Source organism: Salvelinus namaycush, chromosome 24 (genome assembly GCF_016432855.1).
Source record: "Salvelinus namaycush isolate Seneca chromosome 24, SaNama_1.0, whole genome shotgun sequence".
Lineage (NCBI taxonomy): Eukaryota > Metazoa > Chordata > Actinopteri > Salmoniformes > Salmonidae > Salvelinus > Salvelinus namaycush.
In genome coordinates, this window is record NC_052330.1 from 34,165,183 (window position 1) to 34,184,999 (window position 19,817).

The 19,817-nt window shown below is 44.2% G+C and overlaps 1 protein-coding gene across 1 annotated transcript in view; it reads right to left on the bottom strand.

The window, feature by feature from the left end:
- Positions 1 to 8,421: 8,421 nt before the first annotated feature.
- The window catches only part of dll4 (delta-like 4 (Drosophila)), a 25,211-nt gene continuing 13,815 nt past the window's right edge, over positions 8,422 to 19,817 (bottom strand). The window contains exons 9-11 of the mRNA XM_038962507.1: positions 17,336 to 18,089; positions 12,712 to 12,823; positions 8,422 to 9,991 (exon numbers count right to left, since the gene is read on the bottom strand). Coding sequence (XP_038818435.1) covers positions 9,986 to 9,991; positions 12,712 to 12,823; positions 17,336 to 18,089 — 872 coding nt within the window. The 3' untranslated portion in view covers positions 8,422 to 9,985. The remainder of the gene's footprint in view (positions 9,992 to 12,711; positions 12,824 to 17,335; positions 18,090 to 19,817) is intronic.

Genomic DNA, 19,817 nt, shown 5'->3' on the forward strand with positions numbered 1-19,817 from the left:
TCTCTGCAGATCCTCTCAAGCTCTGTCTGGTTGCATGAGGAGATGTTCGATCAGGTTAAAGTCCGGGCTCTGGCTGGGCCACTCAAGGACATTCAGAGACTTATCCCGAAGCTACTCCTGCTTTGTCTTGGCTTTGTGCTTAGGGTTGTTGTCCTGTTGGAAGGTGAACCTTCACCCCCCAATCTGAGTTCCTGAGCGCTCTGTAACAGGTTTTCATCAAGGATCTCTCTGTACTTTGTTCCTTTCATCTTTCTCTCGATCCTGACTAGTCTCCCAGTCTCTGCCGCTGAAAAACATCCCCACAGCATGATGCTGCCACCACCATGCTTCGCCGTAGGGATGGTGCCAGGTTTCCTCCAGTTGTGACAATTGGCATTCAGACCAAAGATTGCAATCTTGGTTTCATCCGACCAGAGAATCTTGTTTCTCATGTTCTGAGAGTCTTTAGGTGCCTTTTGGCAAACTCCTAGTGGGCTGTCATGTGCCTTTTACTGAGGAGTGGCTTCCGTCTGGCAACTCTACCATAAAGGCCTGGTTGGTGGAGTGCTGCAGCGATGGTTGTCCACAGAGGAACTCTGGAGCTCTGTCAGCGTGACCATCGGGTTCTTGGTCACCTCCCTGACCAAGGCCCTTCTCCCCCGATTGCTCAGTTTGGCCGGGCGGCCAGCTCTAGGAAGAGTCTTGGTGGTTCCAAACTTCTTCAATTTAAGAATGATGGAGGCCACTGCGTTCTTGGGGACCTTCACTGCTGCAGAATTTTTTTGGTACCCTTCCCCAGATCTGTGCCTCGACACAATCCTGTTTCGGAGCTCAATTCCTTCGAACTCATGGCTTGGTTTTTGCTCTGATGCACCTGAGCTCATAGCAAAGGGTCTGAATAAATAAATGTGGATTATGTGTTGTGGATATGTGGTAGTGGAGTAGGGGCCCGAGGGCACACACTTAGTGTGTTGTGCATTCTGTAATGAATGTATTGTAATGTTTTTAAAAATTGTATAACTGCCTTAATTCTGCCAGACCCCAGGAAGAGTAGCTGCTGCTTTGGCAGGAACTAATGGGGATCCATAATAAATACAAATACAAAACTCACCTGTTGTATCCCTGGTATGGTGTTTCTCAGTAATAGTCTCAGCTCTGTAATGTGACTGAACTGGTCGTTTGTTATACGGTTCATTTCAGAGATAAAGATCTGAAATAAGGACGTGACTGCTTGATCTCTCCTCAATGATGTAAAACCCAACTTTAAGATTATTGAAGCAATAGGATTTAAATGCATATTCTGTTTCCTGATAGAAAACAAGACTGAACCAGAAGGAATAAGTTCATCACCAACAGAGTTGCTTGACTGTACTGGCTACAGTGACTGACGGTCAGGGAGCGTTTTACTGACACCTAGTGTTAATTAGGGGAACTACAACCACAGATTAGGAAGGCCAGCTGTATGATGGGCCCGATTCCAGATTTAGGAAACTACACCTTTCTTACGCACGCCTTTCCTACGCATTTCTCAGTAGTTGGTATTTAGACTTATCTTATGCTGGTGCATAACGAGTTTTGCAGATGTGGTTCTCTTGCGAGCGCCGAATAAATGTAATTCAACAGCTGAAAACCCTCCCACTTGTTGGCCAACAGATTTTCTCGTAGAGTTTTCATTGAATATGGTTTTCAGTACACTTATCTTAAGCCATCCCTTTAAATATGTTGTACCTTTAATTCGAATTTTGTCGACAGACTAGAATACATCGAGAGAGACCGGGTTCAGAAAATAGGGATCAATTAAAGAAAGACATCTAAATATATACATATATTCGACTCCGTTTCAACACCAACTGGTAGATTAAAAAATACTCTGATCTTGTAGATTCTTTAGGCATATTTTGGGGTTTTGAGAGTATGTACGAATCATAAAAATAAAATAAAACATTTTGGAGAGCCTTTAATAAACATGAAATATATTGATGAATCAAAAATACATCGGTTTTATTCATTCAGAAAATTGCCACATTCAGTTATTTAACCCATGGTAATGTTGGAAGATCAGTGTACATGGAATTATAATATGGAGAATAGTGTACAATAGTAGGCTATACCCTTGTCTATTGCCTGCACTAACCATGGAACTATGTGATGACACGGCCAAGTATTTGCGCCGTGCGTCGGGTTCAAAGTGTTACAGCTTGTTCTGCGCTCCTCTACATTCCCTTTGTATGCAACTTAGCTCAGGTCGGAATCAGGGCCCAGCTGCCCAGGAGAAGAAGGCTCTGACTGTAGCACTGCACTGTGAGACATGGGCAACACACTGCACTGCACTGTGAGACATGGGCAACACACTGCACTGCACTGTGAGACATGGGCAACACACTGCACTGCACTGTGAGACATGGGCAACACACTGCACTGCACTGTGAGACATGGGCAACACACTGCACTGTGAGACATGGGCAACACACTGCACTGCACTGTGAGACATGGGCAACACACTGCACTCCACTGTGAGACATGGGCAACACACTGCACTGCGAGACTTGGGCAACACACTGCACTGCACTGTGAGACATGGGCAACACACTGCACTGCACTGTGAGACATGGGCAACACACTGCACTGCACTGTGAGACATGGGCAACACACTGCACTGCACTCTGAGACTTGGGCAACACACTGCACTGCACTGTGAGATGTGGGCAACACACTGCACTGCACTGTGAGACTTGGGCAACACACTGCACTGCACTGTGAGACATGGGCAACACACTGCACTGTGAGAAATAGGCAACACACTGCACTGTGAGACATTGGCAACACACTGCACTGCACTGTGAGACATTGGCAACACACTGCACTGCACTGTGAGACATGGGCAACACACTGCACTGTGAGACATGGGCAACACACTGCACTGTGAGACATGGGCAACACACTGCACTGTGAGACATTGGCAACACACTGCACTGCACTGTGAGACGTTGGCAACACACTGCACTGCACTGTGAGACATGGGCAACACACTGCACTGTGAGACATGGGCAACACACTGCACTGTGAGACATGGGCAACACACATCACTGCACTGTAAGACATTTCTATATATTTATGATTGATATTTGTAGAATAATTAGTGCTTTTTTTTCATTCATACCATTACATGTCTTTGTGCTTTTGTCAAAACTTTTTATTTGCCTTATTGTTCTGTGTTGGTGGTTTGTTACTCGGCTTTTGTACGACTTGTGAAAACGTCTGTTATGTAAACCATGTTGTTTAATGACTGTGTCTAAACAGAATTCCTTCAATGAGCAAGACAATATTGCCAATGGAATTTCAAACCATGTACGGGGATCTCTTGAGAATATGACATGCCACATATTTAGGGTTACATAAAGAGATGGAACAGGAGATAGTCAGAAACCATGTTTCCTCATTCCCAACCAATGACGTCAACACAAAGATTGCCCTGTTTTCCCTAAACAGAATAAATCGAGTTGATTAGGAATGTTTGTTTCCCTGTCCCATATTTGTGTGGCCATTGTTTCCTGAAAAGCCCATGCTTCCACCACGCAATGCCAGAAGAGTACAGGGCTGACCGCAAATCACAGGAATGCGTTCCAAATGGCACCCTATTCCCTAATAGTGCACTACTTTAGACCAGAGCCCTATTCCCTAATAGTGCACTACTTTAGACCAGAGCCCTATTCCCTATATATAGTGCACTACTTTAGACCAGAGCCCTGTTCCCTAATAGTGCACTACTTTAGACCAGAGCCCTATTCCCTAATAGTGCACTACTTTAGACCAGAGCCCTATTCCCTATATAGTGCACTACTTTAGACCAGAGCCCTATTCCCTATATAGTGCACTACTTTAGACCAGAGCCCTGTGCGCTATATAAGTCAATATGGTGCCATTTGGAATTCAGATTTGCGATCTCAGGGAGAGATGTGTGAGAAAAGTAATTGGCCTCCGCCGGCATGTACTGCATTTGTTTTAATCAGGCAGGAAGTAGGAAGTGATGTCACTAGGTCACAAACAGGATGCTGTGATTATAATACAATGAGAATGTTTGGCCACATTATGGAGACCCAGAGGCCAGAGGCCAGAGGCCAGAGGCCAAGCCCTTTTAGTACACTGTGACTGTGTACTGTGTGTACTGTGTGTGTATGTGTGTATGTGTGTGCCTGAGCGTGCATATGAGAGAGAAAAAAAGTGTTTAGGTGTGTGTGCATACTGTATGTATTGTAAGTGTGTCTATGAGAATGTGTTGTGTGTGTGTGTGTGAGTAAGTCCGTGTGTGAGAGGAGAGAGGATTCCACAGTCCCTCGGTGCGGTCGGGCAGTTGTCAGGGTAACAGGTAGAACGCTGTGTGTGAGCAGTATCCGTGGAAGGTTTTACCAGATGACTAACGGCTGTGATAGGGGTTTTTCCTCTCGGTCCGGCCGGGGAAACATCCCTCTCTACACCTAGTGATCTAGGCTGCTTCTATTCCATCCTCTTTTCTCACACGTCAACAGGATGTCTGCCTCCCCAATGGCACCCTACTCTCTAGATCAGTGGCTCTCAAAATCCTCTCCTCGTGGGGGGGGGGGGGGGGGGGGGTGCGCCAGACGTTTCACAATTCTGTCGTAGTCCTGAACTAACTCACCTAGTCACGGGCTTGATGATTTGTTGACATTTTGAATCAGGTGTGATAGCTGTGGAATAGTTAAACGCCTGGGGTCCCTGAGGAAAGTGCCGTTACTCTCCATTCAGCTGTACCGTTACTCTCCATTCAGCTGTACCGTTACTCTCCATTCAGCTGTACCGTTACTCTCCATTCAGCTGTACCGTTACTCTCCATTCAGCTGTACCGTTACTATCCATTCAGCTGTACCGTTACTCTCCATTCAGCTGTACCGTTACTCTCCATTCAGCTGTACCGTTACTCTCCATTCAGCTGTACCGTTACTCTCCATTCAGCTGTACCGTTACTCTCCATTCAGCTGTACCGTTACTCTCCATTCAGCTGTACCGTTACTCTCCATTCAGCTGTACCGTTACTCTCCATTCAGCTGTACCGTTACTCTCCATTCAGCTGTACCGTTACTCTCCATTCATCTGTACCGTTACTCTCCATTCAGCTGTACCGTTACTCTCCATTCAGCTGTACCGTTACTCTCCATTCAGCTGTACCGTTACTCTCCATTCAGTTGTACCGTTACTCTCCATTCAGTTGTACCGTTACTCTCCATTCAGCTGTACCGTTACTCTCCATTCAGCTGTGTCGTTACTCTCCATTCAGTTGTACCGTTACTCTCCATTCAGTTGTACCGTTACTCTCCATTCAGCTGTACCGTTACTCTCCATTCAGCTGTACCGTTACTCTCCATTCAGCTGTACCGTTACTCTCCATTCAGCTGTACCGTTACTCTCCATTCAGCTGTACCGTTACTCTCCATTCAGCTGTACCGTTACTATCCATTCAGTTGTACCGTTACTCTCCATTCAGCTGTACCGTTACTCTCCATTCAGCTGTACCGTTACTCTCCATTCAGCTGTACCGTTACTATCCATTCAGCTGTACCGTTATTATCCATTCAGCTGTACCGTTACTCTCCATTCAGCTGTACCGTTACTCTCCATTCAGCTGTACTGTTACTCTCCATTCAGCTGTACTGTTACTCTCCATTCAGCTGTACCGTTACTCTCCTTTCAGGGCCAAATCTGAACTACCTCGAGATCTATTTGTCTGAACTTTTCCTACAAATCTCCCATTGACAACATCTGAACATGATTTATAATGAGAGACTGCATGAGTTAATCCAAGTTATATGAACACGGATCTCAAAGTCTCTAAAGGATGATGTTAGCCAGCTGAATGAGCTGTCGCATGAGGAGAGGAGGCCAACTTCACTCTCTCAACGTCCCAACCCTGGACTTGCTTGAGAGAGGATGCCAACTTCACTCTCTCAACGTCCCAACCCCTTGACTTGCTTGAAAGGTGAAGCCAATTTTACTCTCTCAGACTCTCGATTCACAGACTCTCGAGTTGATTTGATAAAGTCAATTAACCTTTGAATGTTAATCTCTTCTCTGGCCATTTACCTCAGGCTAAGATTATGTTTACATCCCAAATGGCACCCTTGTTCCCTAAATAGTGCACTACTTTCAACCAGAGACCAATGGGCCCTGGTCAAACGTAGTGCACTAAATAGGGAATAGGGTGCCATTTGGGATGTTTGCAAACATTTGGCACAATGAGGGCTAGTAAGCTATAAATTGTAACCTCTCTCAGGGATCACCTTTAATCTCTGACCCCTGACCTATAAGGTGTAACCTCTCTCTGTGCTCACCCTTATCCTCTGACCCCTGACCTATAAGTGGTGACCTCTGGGCTTCTCCTGATGTTCCTCCACGGTTCCTGTGTGTGTGTGTGTGTGTGTGTGTGTGTGTGTGTGTGTGTGTGTGTGTGTGTGTGTGTGTGTACCTGGAGGTGTACGTGTGTATACAGTATGGGTATGTGTGTGTGTGTGTGTGTGTGTGTGTGTATCTGAGACCCAGGCAATACCAGGCGTGAGCCCCACAGAGGAGCCAGATTGTGCACTCTGACAGGTCCATAAAGTTTTTTGACGTAGTGCCCAAGGCAAGGCAGGGGGATTTTTAAAATGATATTTCTCTTTATAGCGAACTTAACCTACTGCCTTCCATCTGGGCTGCTCTCCCTCCCTAAACACATTCACAGCCCCAAAACCAGGCCTTCTACATGAAGGGCTTTTTTAGGACGTCTGTGTGTGTGTGTGTGTGTGTGTGTGTGTGTGTGTGTGTGTGTGTGTGTGTGTGTGTGTGTGTGTGTGTGTGTGTGTGTGTGTGTGTGTGTGTGTGTGTGTGTGTGGAGGGGGTGTGTGGAGGGGGTGTGAGGTGGATAGGTTGCCCTTAACCCTGAAGGGGAGTCGGTGGCCTATGGCTGCCTGAAAGTGTGTGTGTTTTAATGGGCTCTGTGGTCTAGTCTGCTCTGTGTGTGTGTGTGTGTGTGTGTGTGTGTGTGTGTGTGTGTGTGTGTGTGTGTGTGTGTGTGTGTGTGTGTGTGTGTGTGTGTGTGTGTGTGTGTGCTGCGTAGTGCATGCAGGGCAAGAGGCTTGGCATATGCCACTGTTTTTATGGCAGAGCAGGGTCTCACCCCGCACACCGCGGCATCTGCTTGGCTGAGCCCTTTGTTAGGGAGGGTGTGTGTGTGTGTGTGTGTGTGTGTGTGTGTGTGTGCGTGTGTGTGTGTGTGTGTGTGTGTGTGTGTGTGTGTGTGTGTGTGTGTGTGTGTGTGTGTGTGTGTGTGTGTGTTTGGCTGAGATCTCTCTATTAAGGAGGGCGTGTGTGTGTGTGTGTGTGTGTGTGTGTGTGTGTGTGTGTGTGTGTGTGTGTGTGTGTGTGTGTGTGTGTTTGGCTGAGATCTCTCTATTAAGGAGGGTGTGTGTGTGTGTGTGTGTGTGTGTGTGTGTGTGTGTGTGTGTGTGTGTGTTTGGCTGAGATCTCTCTCTTAGGGAGGGTGTGTGTGTGTGTGTGTGTGTGTGTGTGTGTGTGTGTGTGTGTGTGTGTGTGTGTGTGTGTGTGTGTGTGTGTGTGTGGAGGCGTGGTGTAAAGGCGTCTTCTCAGCCCCTCGGCTGTTTTTGTTTCACCATTGCCAGCTCGAGGGGGTAACCGTGGAAACAGACTTGAATTTCAAGCCAATTTAGGAGAACAAAAGAGAGAGGAGGGAGGGGTCAGGTGGAGCAGCTTGTGTCTGTGTACTTGTGTAGGGTTTGGGGTTGGGGGAGCCTGGGGGGGGGGGGGGGGGGGGGGGGTTTCATATAGCCAGCTCCATATCTAGGTAAGTTACTGTAAATAGCCATCTCCATATCTAGGTAAGTTACTGTATATAACCAGCTCCATATCTAGGTAAGTTACTGTATATAGCCAGCTCCATATCTAGGTAAGTTACTGTATATAGCCAGCTCCATATCTGGTTAAGTTACTGTAAATAGCCAGCTTCATATCTGGTTAAGTTACTGTATATAGCCAGCTCCATATCTAGGTAAGTTACTGTATATAGCCAGCTCCATATGTAGGTAAGTTACTGTATATAGCCAGCTCCATATCTAGGTAAGTTACTGTATATAGCCAGCTCCATATCTAGGTAAGTTACTGTAAATAGCCAGCTCCATATCTAGGTAAGTTACTTTATAGAGTCAGCGTTTAGTTGTTGTCACGTTTGGTAAGGTTGTTGACTGTGTGTTTCAGATGAGTTAGAGAATGTAGGTTTTGTGTATGGTCAAGTATAACAGTTTGGATCGTTCTATCCATAGAGTTACATATTAGAAATGGAATGTAATATGTCATGTAATAGGATCTCTGTGGTTTTACCGCTCCCTTTAAAATATATAATCACTTTGGTGAAAAACAATAGACGAAACGGCAAAGCATCAGTAATATTTTCTTCATTATTAAAAAAAACACCACAAAAACGTCATCTCCCTTTTTCATTCACTGGCATCAAAATATTAACAAGGAATTAAAGTGTTTTATTCTTCAGAAGTTTGGTCCTTATATACAAAATAATATTATAAAACATAGAAAGAGCAGTCGTAGCATTCATCAATATTTAAATTAAACTCTGGAAATAATCATCATTTAAAAAAAAAAAGTACATTTGGGTTCTGTCATTTCAGAAAGTCATTATAGGCAGGCAGTGGTATGACAGTGTCTTTTATGAATCCTTTTGTGTCTCTTTATTTCAGGGCTGTTATTGTCTAAGTCCCAAATTACACCCTAAGTCCCTACTTAGTGCACTACTTTTGACCGGAGCTCATAAGGCTCTGGTCAAAAGTAGTGCACTATATAGGAAATGGAGTGCCATTTGGGACGCAGAATATCAACTTGTCCGTCAGTTCCCTTCCTGTTCTCTTGGACTACTGCTGGCAACACACCTGAGTATTGCGTTTCTGTGATTTATTTGTTACGTCTTAAATGTATATACCCTATTTAGTGCACGAAACCTCCAAATTACTGTCGATTAAAAAAGTGTATTTTCCACCTCCGTTTTTTTATTTTTGTAGGTCAAATGCTCCATGAAGACGGGGTTTTTAGCATCCAAACACACTCTTTTAGGCTTCTAGTAATTTTAGACATACAATCTTTTCACCGTTTTGCATGAAATGGAAAAGTCCGGAAAAGTCCAACCAGGTATTTTGTTTCTAGAGATTGAACGATGAGACGTTTGTTTGTTTGTTCAGTCGGACATTCATCGTTCTCAGTGTGTTTGTTGTGGTTGTGGTTTCGACTGCTGGTCGGTCGTGGCGGTCAGTGGGTGAGTTTCATTGAGTTAGCTCCACCCTGGACCCTGCATAGCTGGTCAATGATGCTGGCTAAGGGTTAAAGATCAGTCGAATCTCAGGCACCTCCATTTTGATTAGTTGGCTGTCGTTAGTCACCATGATTATCCCAGGAGATAAGTCAAGGGTCAACTGAGTGCTCAGGGTTCAACTACGAGCTACGGACATTTTTCCTGTTTTACCTACCCTGTCCTCCAATCGCTGCCAAGGACAGATGAGTTCAATTCAGGTTCATTGTTTTGCTTAATGACACTCTACCAGTCCCCTCCACACCCAGTGCAGTTCAGTCAGTCATTTAACAGTTCATTTAACAGTTCATTTAACCATTTGTTCCCAGAAGTTAATAGGTGCATGACTGTGAACTGTACACGTTTTGTATACAAACACTTGGTCAATGTTAAAGTTCAGTAAAGTTCAGTCTAGAGTGTTCATTTTTTAATTTTTCACAGAGGAGAGATTCCGCTCTCCTCTCTGTCTCTCTGTTTTTCTCTATGGTCCCGTCTCTCAAGTGCTCCAGAGCAGCAGTGACATCAGAAACAGATCTTCAGTCTCTCCTCAGTTTTTTTGTAAACAATCCAGAAAAATATTTTCTGCCTTTGATTGCCTTTCTCCTCCGCCTTTCTTGCTCCCTCGCTTTTCTACCTCACACAGCTTTATACCTGGGAGGAAGAGAAGAAGAACAGATGAGAGGTAAGCAGTGAGCCCTCATTCCCCTTTTCTCTATGAACTGGGAAACTGCACACATATCCCAAGATAATACCACTCATATAAGCCAATCACAAAAGTTATGTCATCTATTCTTGCTGGTATACTATCGCCATTGTGTTTTGCTTGGCAACATCCTCCCTCAATTCCACTCAGCACCTCGGTGTTAAAAGTCCAATAATGCAGCAATTTTTATCTCAATATCCAAAATAATTTCTGTGTAATAATTAAGTACCTTACTGTGATTGTTTTCAATTAAAATGGTCAAAAATAAATAAAAAAATAGCATTTTAGCGAAGAGAAATTTCTCAAGCAAGAACTGAGCTAGAATTGTCTGGGAGTGGTCTGAGTGGAAACAGAAAAAACAATGAGCTCTTATTGGCAGAGAGGTTTGGAACTTTTTTAAAAATCTTATTGGTCTATTAACTAGTTCACCGCCTGATGATGTCACCAGGCAGGCCAAAACTTCATCCCACTGAAACAAGCAGAAATTTTCGGCGGCCTTTTCAAACAGCTCCTACACTAAAAGAGTAGTATCATAATTTTCATAATTTCACAGGATTATTCCAAACTCATAGTGTGGAAATATACATAAAACATAGAGAAATCATGTTTTTGACTACACTGGGCCTTTAAGACATAGGGTTTGAGAGACAGAGTAAAGCTTAAAAGGTATCAAAACTATATTCCTGTACTTGAACAAAAACGTATCCCCTTCCTTAGACCATCAAATTGTCAGTTTGAAGAATAGTGATTTGGTACCCTTTTGTAGTTTAGAGAGAGCATTATAAGATTACTCCATCTATACTGACTTGGCAGACAGTCCTATCAGAAAGTATTCACACCCCTTGACTTATTCCACATTTTGTTGTGTTACAGCCTGAATTCAAAATGGATTAAATTGGGATTTTTTGTCACTGTAGGGTGCCGTCTTTCGGATGTTAACCCCGGTGTTCTGACTAAATTCCCAATCTGACCCTCATACCATCATGGCCAACTAATCATCCCCAGCTTCCAATTGCCTCATTCATCCCCCCTCCTCTCCCCTGTAACTATTTCTCAGGTCGTTGCTGTAAATGAGAATGTTTTCTCAGTCAACTTACCTGGTAAAATAAGGATTTAAAAAAAACTAAAATCTCACCCATCTACACACAATACCCCACAATGACAAAGTGAAAACATGTTTTTTGAAGAAAAAAAAGTAAATACAGAAATATTTGCCCGTTATTCTTTTCAAAATTCTTCAAGCTCTGTCAAATTGGTTGTTGATCATTGCTAGACAACAATTTTCAGGTCTTGCCATAGATTTTCAAGTAGATTTAAGTCAAAACTTGAATTCACCTGACAGCAGGACAATAACCTAAAACACAAGGTCAAATCTACAGTGGAATTGCTTACCAAGAAGACAGTGAATGTTCCTGAGTGGCCGAGTTAATCTCATAGTGTCTGGTGGAAAGCAGAGTGAACCAGGTTTTCCATTAGGATTTTTCCTGTGCCATGAGGTTTTTTTTTTATCCTGAAAAACTCCCCAGTCCTTAACGATTACAAGCAAACCCATAACATGATGCAGCCACCACTATGCTTGAAAATATGGATATTGTTAGTCAGTAATGTGTTCTATTGGATTTGCCCCAAACATAACACTTTGAATTCAGGACAAAAAGTGAATTGCTTTGCCACATTTTTTGCAGTATTACTTTAGTGCCTGCCTTGTGGAAAACAGGATGCATGTTTTGGAATATTTGTATTCTGTACAGGCTTCCTTCTTTTCACTCTGTCATTTAGGTTAGTATTGTGGAGTAACTACAATATTGTTGATCCATCCTCAGTTTTCTCCTATCACAGCCATTAAACTCTGTAACTGTTTTCAAGTCACCACTGGCCTCATGGTGAAATCCCTGAGCGGTTTCCTTCCTCTCCGGCAACTGAGTTAGGAAGGACGCCTGTATCTTTGTAGTGACTAGGTGTATTGATACACCATTCAAAGTGTAATTAATAACTTCACCATACTCAAAGTGATATTCAATGTCTGCTTTTTTTTTTTACCCATCAACCAATACGTGCCCTTCTTTGCGAGACATTGGAAAACCTCCCTGGTCTTTGTGGTTGAATCTGTATTTGAAATTCACTGCTCGACTGAGGGACCTTACAGATAATTGTATGTGTGGGTACAGAGATGAGGCAGTCATTCAAAAATCATGTTAAACACTATTACACACAGTCCATGCAACTTATGTGACTTGTTAACCAAATGTTTACTCCTGAACTTATTTAGGCTTGCCATAACAAAGGGGTTGAATACTTACCGACTTAAAACATTTAATCTTATAATTTTTTATTAATTTGGAAAAACATAATTCCACTTTGACATTAAGGGGTATTGTGTGTAGGCCAGTGACAGCAAATCTCAATTTAATCCATTTTAAAATCAGGCTGTAAGACAACACAACGTGGAAAATGTCAAGGGGTGTGAATGCTTTCTGAAGTCCCTGCTATATATGCCTACAGGATCTCTGGCTTATTTTGAAATAAAATAATATGTAGTACAATGTGTGTAAAAAAAAAAAAAAAACGAAACATCACCAAACATAAATATCATTGATACTATAAGAGTGACATGAAATACTTCAGATAAGTACTTTTTTTTGTAGCTGTTGTATTTTTCTTGTCTTACCTCTGTTGCTATGACGCACTCCCTCTTCTCTTCTCCTATAACAAAGACAGACTGGTAGATCTGAGAGTCTCGAGGGGAACATATCGTTGATATCCTACACTCCTCCGTTTCACTGCAAAACACACAAGTCAACACACACTGTTAGTCTACCTTAACGACACACAAGTCAACACACACTGTTAGCCTACCTTAACGACACACGAGTCAACACACACTGTTAGCCTACCTTAACGACACACGAGTCAACACACACTGTTAGCCTACCTTAACGACACACGAGTCAACACACACTGTTAGCCTACCTTAACGACACACGAGTCAACACACACTGTTAGCCTACCTTAACGACACACGAGTCAACACACACTGTTAGCCTACCTTAACGACACACGAGGCAACACACACTGTTAGCCTACCTTAACGACACACGAGTCAACACACACTGTTAGCCTACCTTAACGACACACGAGTCAACAACACACTGTTAGCCTACCTTAACGACACACGAGTCAACACACACTGTTAGCCTACCTTAACGACACACGAGTCAACACACACTGTTAGCCTACCTTAACGACACACGAGTCATCACACACTGTTAGCCTACCTTAACGACACACGAGTCATCACACACTGTTAGCCTACCTTAACGACACACGAGTCATCACACACTGTTAGCCTACCTTAACGACACACGAGTCAACAACACACTGTTAGCCTACCTTAACGACACACGAGTCAACACACACTGTTAGCCTACCTTAACGACACACGAGTCAACACACACTGTTAGCCTACCTTAACGACACACGAGTCATCACACACTGTTAGCCTACCTTAACGACACACGAGTCAACACACACTGTTAGCCTACCTTAACGACACACGAGTCAACACACACTGTTAGCCTACCTTAACGACACACGAGTCAACACACACTGTTAGCCTACCTTAACGACACACGAGTCAACAACACACTGTTAGCCTACCTTAACGACACACGAGTCAACACACACTGTTAGCCTACCTTAACGACACACGAGTCAACACACACTGTTAGCCTACCTTAACGACACACGAGTCATCACACACTGTTAGCCTACCTTAACGACACACGAGTCATCACACACTGTTAGCCTACCTTAACGACACACGAGTCATCACACACTGTTAGCCTACCTTAACGACACACGAGTCAACAACACACTGTTAGCCTACCTTAACGACACACGAGTCAACACACACTGTTAGCCTACCTTAACGACACACGAGTCAACACACACTGTTAGCCTACCTTAACGACACACGAGTCATCACACACTGTTAGCCTACCTTAACGACACACGAGTCATCACACACTGTTAGCCTACCTTAACGACACACGAGTCATCACACACTGTTAGCCTACCTTAACGACACACGAGTCATCACACACTGTTAGCCTACCTTAACGACACACAAGTCATCACACACTGTTAGCCTACCTTAACGACACACGAGTCAACACACACTGTTAGGCTACCTTAACGACACACGAGTCAACACACACTGTTAGCCTACCTTAACGACACACGAGTCATCACACACTGTTAGCCTACCTTAACGACACACGAGTCATCACACACTGTTAGCCTACCTTAACGACACACGAGTCATCACACACTGTTAGCCTACCTTAACGACACACGAGTCAACACACACTGTTAGCCTACCTTAACGACACACGAGTCAACACACACTGTTAGCCTACCTTAACGACACACGAGTCATCACACACTGTTAGCCTACCTTAACGACACACGAGTCATCACACACTGTTAGCCTACCTTAACGACACACGAGTCATCACACACTGTTAGCCTACCTTAACGACACACGAGTCATCACACACTGTTAGCCTACCTTAACGACACACGAGTCAACACACACTGTTAGCCTACCTTAACGACACACGAGTCAACACACACTGTTAGCCTACCTTAACGACACACGAGTCAACACACACTGTTAGCCTACCTTAACGACACACGAGTCAACACACACTGTTAGCCTACCTTAACGACACACGAGTCAACACACACTGTTAGCCTACCTTAACGACACACGAGTCATCACACACTGTTAGCCTACCTTAACGACACACGAGTCAACACACACTGTTAGCCTACCTTAACGACACACGAGTCAACACACACTGTTAGCCTACCTTAACGACACACGAGTCATCACACACTGTTAGCCTACCTTAACGACACACGAGTCATCACACACTGTTAGCCTACCTTAACGACACACGAGTCATCACACACTGTTAGCCTACCTTAACGACACACGAGTCAACAACACACTGTTAGCCTACCTTAACGACACACGAGTCAACACACACTGTTAGCCTACCTTAACGACACACGAGTCAACACACACTGTTAGCCTACCTTAACGACACACGAGTCATCACACACTGTTAGCCTACCTTAACGACACACGAGTCATCACACACTGTTAGCCTACCTTAACGACACACGAGTCATCACACACTGTTAGCCTACCTTAACGACACACGAGTCATCACACACTGTTAGCCTACCTTAACGACACACAAGTCATCACACACTGTTAGCCTACCTTAACGACACACGAGTCAACACACACTGTTAGGCTACCTTAACGACACACGAGTCAACACACACTGTTAGCCTACCTTAACGACACACGAGTCATCACACACTGTTAGCCTACCTTAACGACACACGAGTCATCACACACTGTTAGCCTACCTTAACGACACACGAGTCATCACACACTGTTAGCCTACCTTAACGACACACGAGTCAACACACACTGTTAGCCTACCTTAACGACACACGAGTCAACACACACTGTTAGCCTACCTTAACGACACACGAGTCATCACACACTGTTAGCCTACCTTAACGACACACGAGTCATCACACACTGTTAGCCTACCTTAACGACACACGAGTCATCACACACTGTTAGCCTACCTTAACGACACACGAGTCATCACACACTGTTAGCCTACCTTAACGACACACGAGTCAACACACACTGTTAGCCTACCTTAACGACACAAAGTAGAAGCATTTGGCTAAACTGTGTCTGTCTCTGTGTGTGTGTGTGTGTTTTGTGTGTGTGTGTGTGCGTGTGTGTGTGTGTGTGTAGCCTACTGATGGGGGTGAAGTATGGCTCAGTAAACTGTGTGAAAATGAAGCCCAGTATTCTGACCAGTAACTGCTCATAGCTTGGAACTGAAAAAAATGGCTTTTATTTACCTTGGTTTCACAGTAACTTTATACAGTTACTGCTAACATGACCCCTCAATTTCTCCAGAACACAATAGAGGCAGGATACAAGTCCACATGATTATGCTTGTATTTAATGTTGCAAAAATGACATTAAATCATTTTCAACCAAATGAGCAGTTACTGCCTTTTTCCAAGGAGCCTGTTGGTTGGGTCTGTTGTTAGTGGTCTTTGTGAGATTAAAAGAGCATTTTGAAATCATTAGGATCCTGCTGTATAGGGGCTTGCTGTGGATGCATGTGGGTGGATTGGGGGTTGTGATTGGGCTTCGGACTTGGCTGTTGATCCTTTGGGTCCCGTGTGAGATCGGATCAAGAGTGTGTGTGTGTGTGTGTGTGTGTGTGTGTGTGTGTGTGTGTGTGTGTGTGTGTGTGTGTGTGTGTGTGTGTGTGTGTGTGTGTGTGTGTGTGTGTGTGTGTGTGTGTGTACCTGGAGGTGTACGTGTGTATACAGTATGGGTACAGATGTAGGATCTTAATTTGTGCAAGTTTGCTACAGCAGGAAAATAATCCTGCAGCGACAGGAAATGTGGATTATTATGTGGATTATATTTAATGGACATTTTTGTTGTTGAGGTCAAGTCTGAAATGTCAAAGTGGAAGTGACAAACTCAAATAGACTACAAGTTTGCATTCTCTGCAATTCTCAGCAACATAAGAGTGATCAAATTAAGATCCTACATCTGTATGGGGTTATCACGTCTACTCCCGCTCCTTCCCTCCGGCGTTCGATGTCGCCGGGATACTAACCACCGGTCCTGGCAATCATCATTACGCGCACCTTGGATCATCATTACGCACACCTGGCATCATCATTACGCACACCTGAGCTTCATCATTAAACACACCTAGACTCCATTACCTCCCCTTTATCTGGCATCTCCCTTAGGTTCCTTCCCCAGGCAGTATTGTTTCTGTTTGTTCATATCTAGATGCTACTCCTATGTTGTATCGTTCCATGTTCTTTGTGATATTAAACTGCTTCTCGACTCCCAGCGTCTACGTTACAGGGGGGGAGAGTAGCGGCAGGGTTTAAACTATTGTATTCAGGTCCTGGTGCGACTTAAAAAGACCGTTTTTCCCTCTCACAGTAAACAGAACAGATTTATAGCCTATAGAAATAATATCCAGAACGCATGACCTTTCAACTTTCACACATGTACGGAAACAGTTTCCTGGAGTGTTAGTGTAGCAATGATACCAAGCGCTATAAGTAGCCTAGCCATAGGTATCAAGGTATATCGCCATGTTTGTAGATCAAGATAGAAACCTTAATTTATAGAAACATGTACATTCTTTTACCTGTACATTCCACTCATCGGTATTTTCTCTTCTAAACACTTGTCGTAGATGTGATTTAGTCTTTTATCCTCTTGCGACTTATCATCCTTGAACTCCTTCGACTTTGCGTTACTATAGTCCAAGTGATAGTTCTTGTGGATAAAATTTGACTTCTCTGATTCACAGTCTACCTCCAGTACCACCTTCTGATTGGTGTTCTTCAGCTGGGAGGCAGGGATAAGGTTATCCTTCTGTACGTCTGATAGGTTGTTCATGGTCTCCCGGTCTCCTCTGTCCCTGCCCATCTGCCTGTGGATGTGTCTTAGAGCCAGCCCCACCATGCATAGCAGCACCAGAAACGCAACCAGCCCCACAGCCAGGGAAACTGCCGCCCACTGGAAGCCATCTTGGCTCTCTCCGTTGATCCTCTCACCACCGACTGGCAGGGTCACTGCAAAGAACTGACAGCGGGGTCCAGTGAAGCCGGTGGGACAGATACAGGTGGTGGGGGATTTCCCCGGCCCCCCTTCCCCGGTGCAGAGTCCTCCGTTGAGACAGGGGCGCATGGAGCACTCGTCCAGGACGCGGTCACAGTTTCGGCCGGCGAACCCCGGGGGGCAGGCACAGGTGTAGTCGTTGATGCGGTCCAGGCAGGTCCCTCCGTTGGTGCAGGGGTTACCGGCACACTCGTTGATGTTGATCTCGCAGCGCTGGCCTGTGAAACCGGAGCGACAGCTACACAGACGCACGCCACCATGGATCAAACACAGACCACCTAGAGAGAGAGACACAGGGGTTCAGGGGTTTAGGGTTCAGGGGTTAGGGTTCAGGGGTCGGAGTTCAGGGGTTAGGGTTCAGGGGTTAGAGTTCAGGGGTTAGGGTTCAGGGTTTAGGGGTTAGGGTTCAGGGGGTTCAGGGGTTAGAGTTCAGGTGTTAGGGTTCAGGGGTTAGGGTTCAGGGGTTATTGTTCAGGGGTTAGGGTTCAGAGGTCAGGGTCTTACGCATGGGGGAGAACACACACAGGTTTGCCATTATAGGACCTGTCCAGAAACAACCCCTAGACGCTTGTGGAGGATTTGATAAGCTTAAACAATATTGTAATTGCTCCATCTTGCCCTCTGATAGGCTAGGTGGAATTCTCGCTATTGCTTACACCTCTCCAATCGTCACACTACAATGTGAGGTCTCAGTAACCATCACATGGAGCAGAAGAACAAATCATACCATCCCCTTCATCACTAAACCACCATAACGAGCTGGAATGCTTATCCAAAAGGTCAACCTGACACAAAACCCTAAACAGAGGCCAATGTGCTTATCCAAAAGGTCGACCTGACCCAAAACCCTAAACACAGGCCAATGTGCTTATCCAAAAGGTCGACCTGACCCAAAACCCTAAACACAGGCCAATGTGCTTATCCAAAAGGTCGATCTGACCCAAAACCCTAAACACAGGCCAATGTGGATGTGATTGTGATATTTATTTGTCACAGTAAAGCCAACAGTAAAGCCAACAGTAAAGCCAATATTATAGCGAACAGTAAAGCCAATAGTAAAGCCACATGGGCCCCGTGTGGCTCAGTTGGTAGAGCATGGCGCTTGCAACGCCAGGGTTGTGGGTTCGATTCCCACGGGGGACCAGTACAAAAAAAGTATGAATGTATGTACTTGTAAGTCGCTCTGGATAAGAGCGTCTGCTAAATGACTTAAATGTAATGTAAATGTAAAGCTAACAGTAAAGCTAACAGTAAAGCTAACAGTAAAGCTAACAGTAATGCCAACAGTAAAGCTAACAGTACAGCTAACAGTAATGCTAACAGTAAAGCTAACAGTAAAGCCAATAGTAAAGCTAACAGTAAAGCTATCAGTAAAGCCAATAGTAAAGCCAACAGTACAGCTAACAGTAAAGCTAACAGTAAAGCTAACAGTAAAGCCAATAGTAAAGCTAACAGTAATGCTAACAGTAAAGCCAACAGTAAAGCCAATAGTACAGCTAACAGTACAGCTAACAGTAATGCTAACAGTAAAGCCAATAGTAAAGCTAACAGTAATGCTAACAGTACAGCTAACAGTACAGCTAACAGTAAAGCTAACAGTAAAGCTAACAGTAAAGCTATCAGTAAAGCCAATAGTAAAGCTAACAGTACAGCTAACAGTACAGCTAACAGTACAGCTAACAGTACAGCTAACAGTACAGCTAACAGTAAAGCTAACATTAAAGCTAACAGTAAAGCTGACAGTAAAGCCAATAGTAAAGCCGACAGTAAATCTAACAGTAATGCTAACAGTAAAGCTAACATTAAAGCTAACAGTAAAGCTAACAGTAAAGCTAACAGTAATGCCAACAGTAATGCCAACAGTAAAGCTAACAGTAATGCTAACAGTAAAGCTAACAGTAAAGCTAACAGTAAAGCTAACAGTAAAGCTAACAGTAATGCCAACAGTAAAGCTAACAGTAAAGCCAACAGTAATGCCAACAGTAAAGCTAATAGTAAAGCTAACA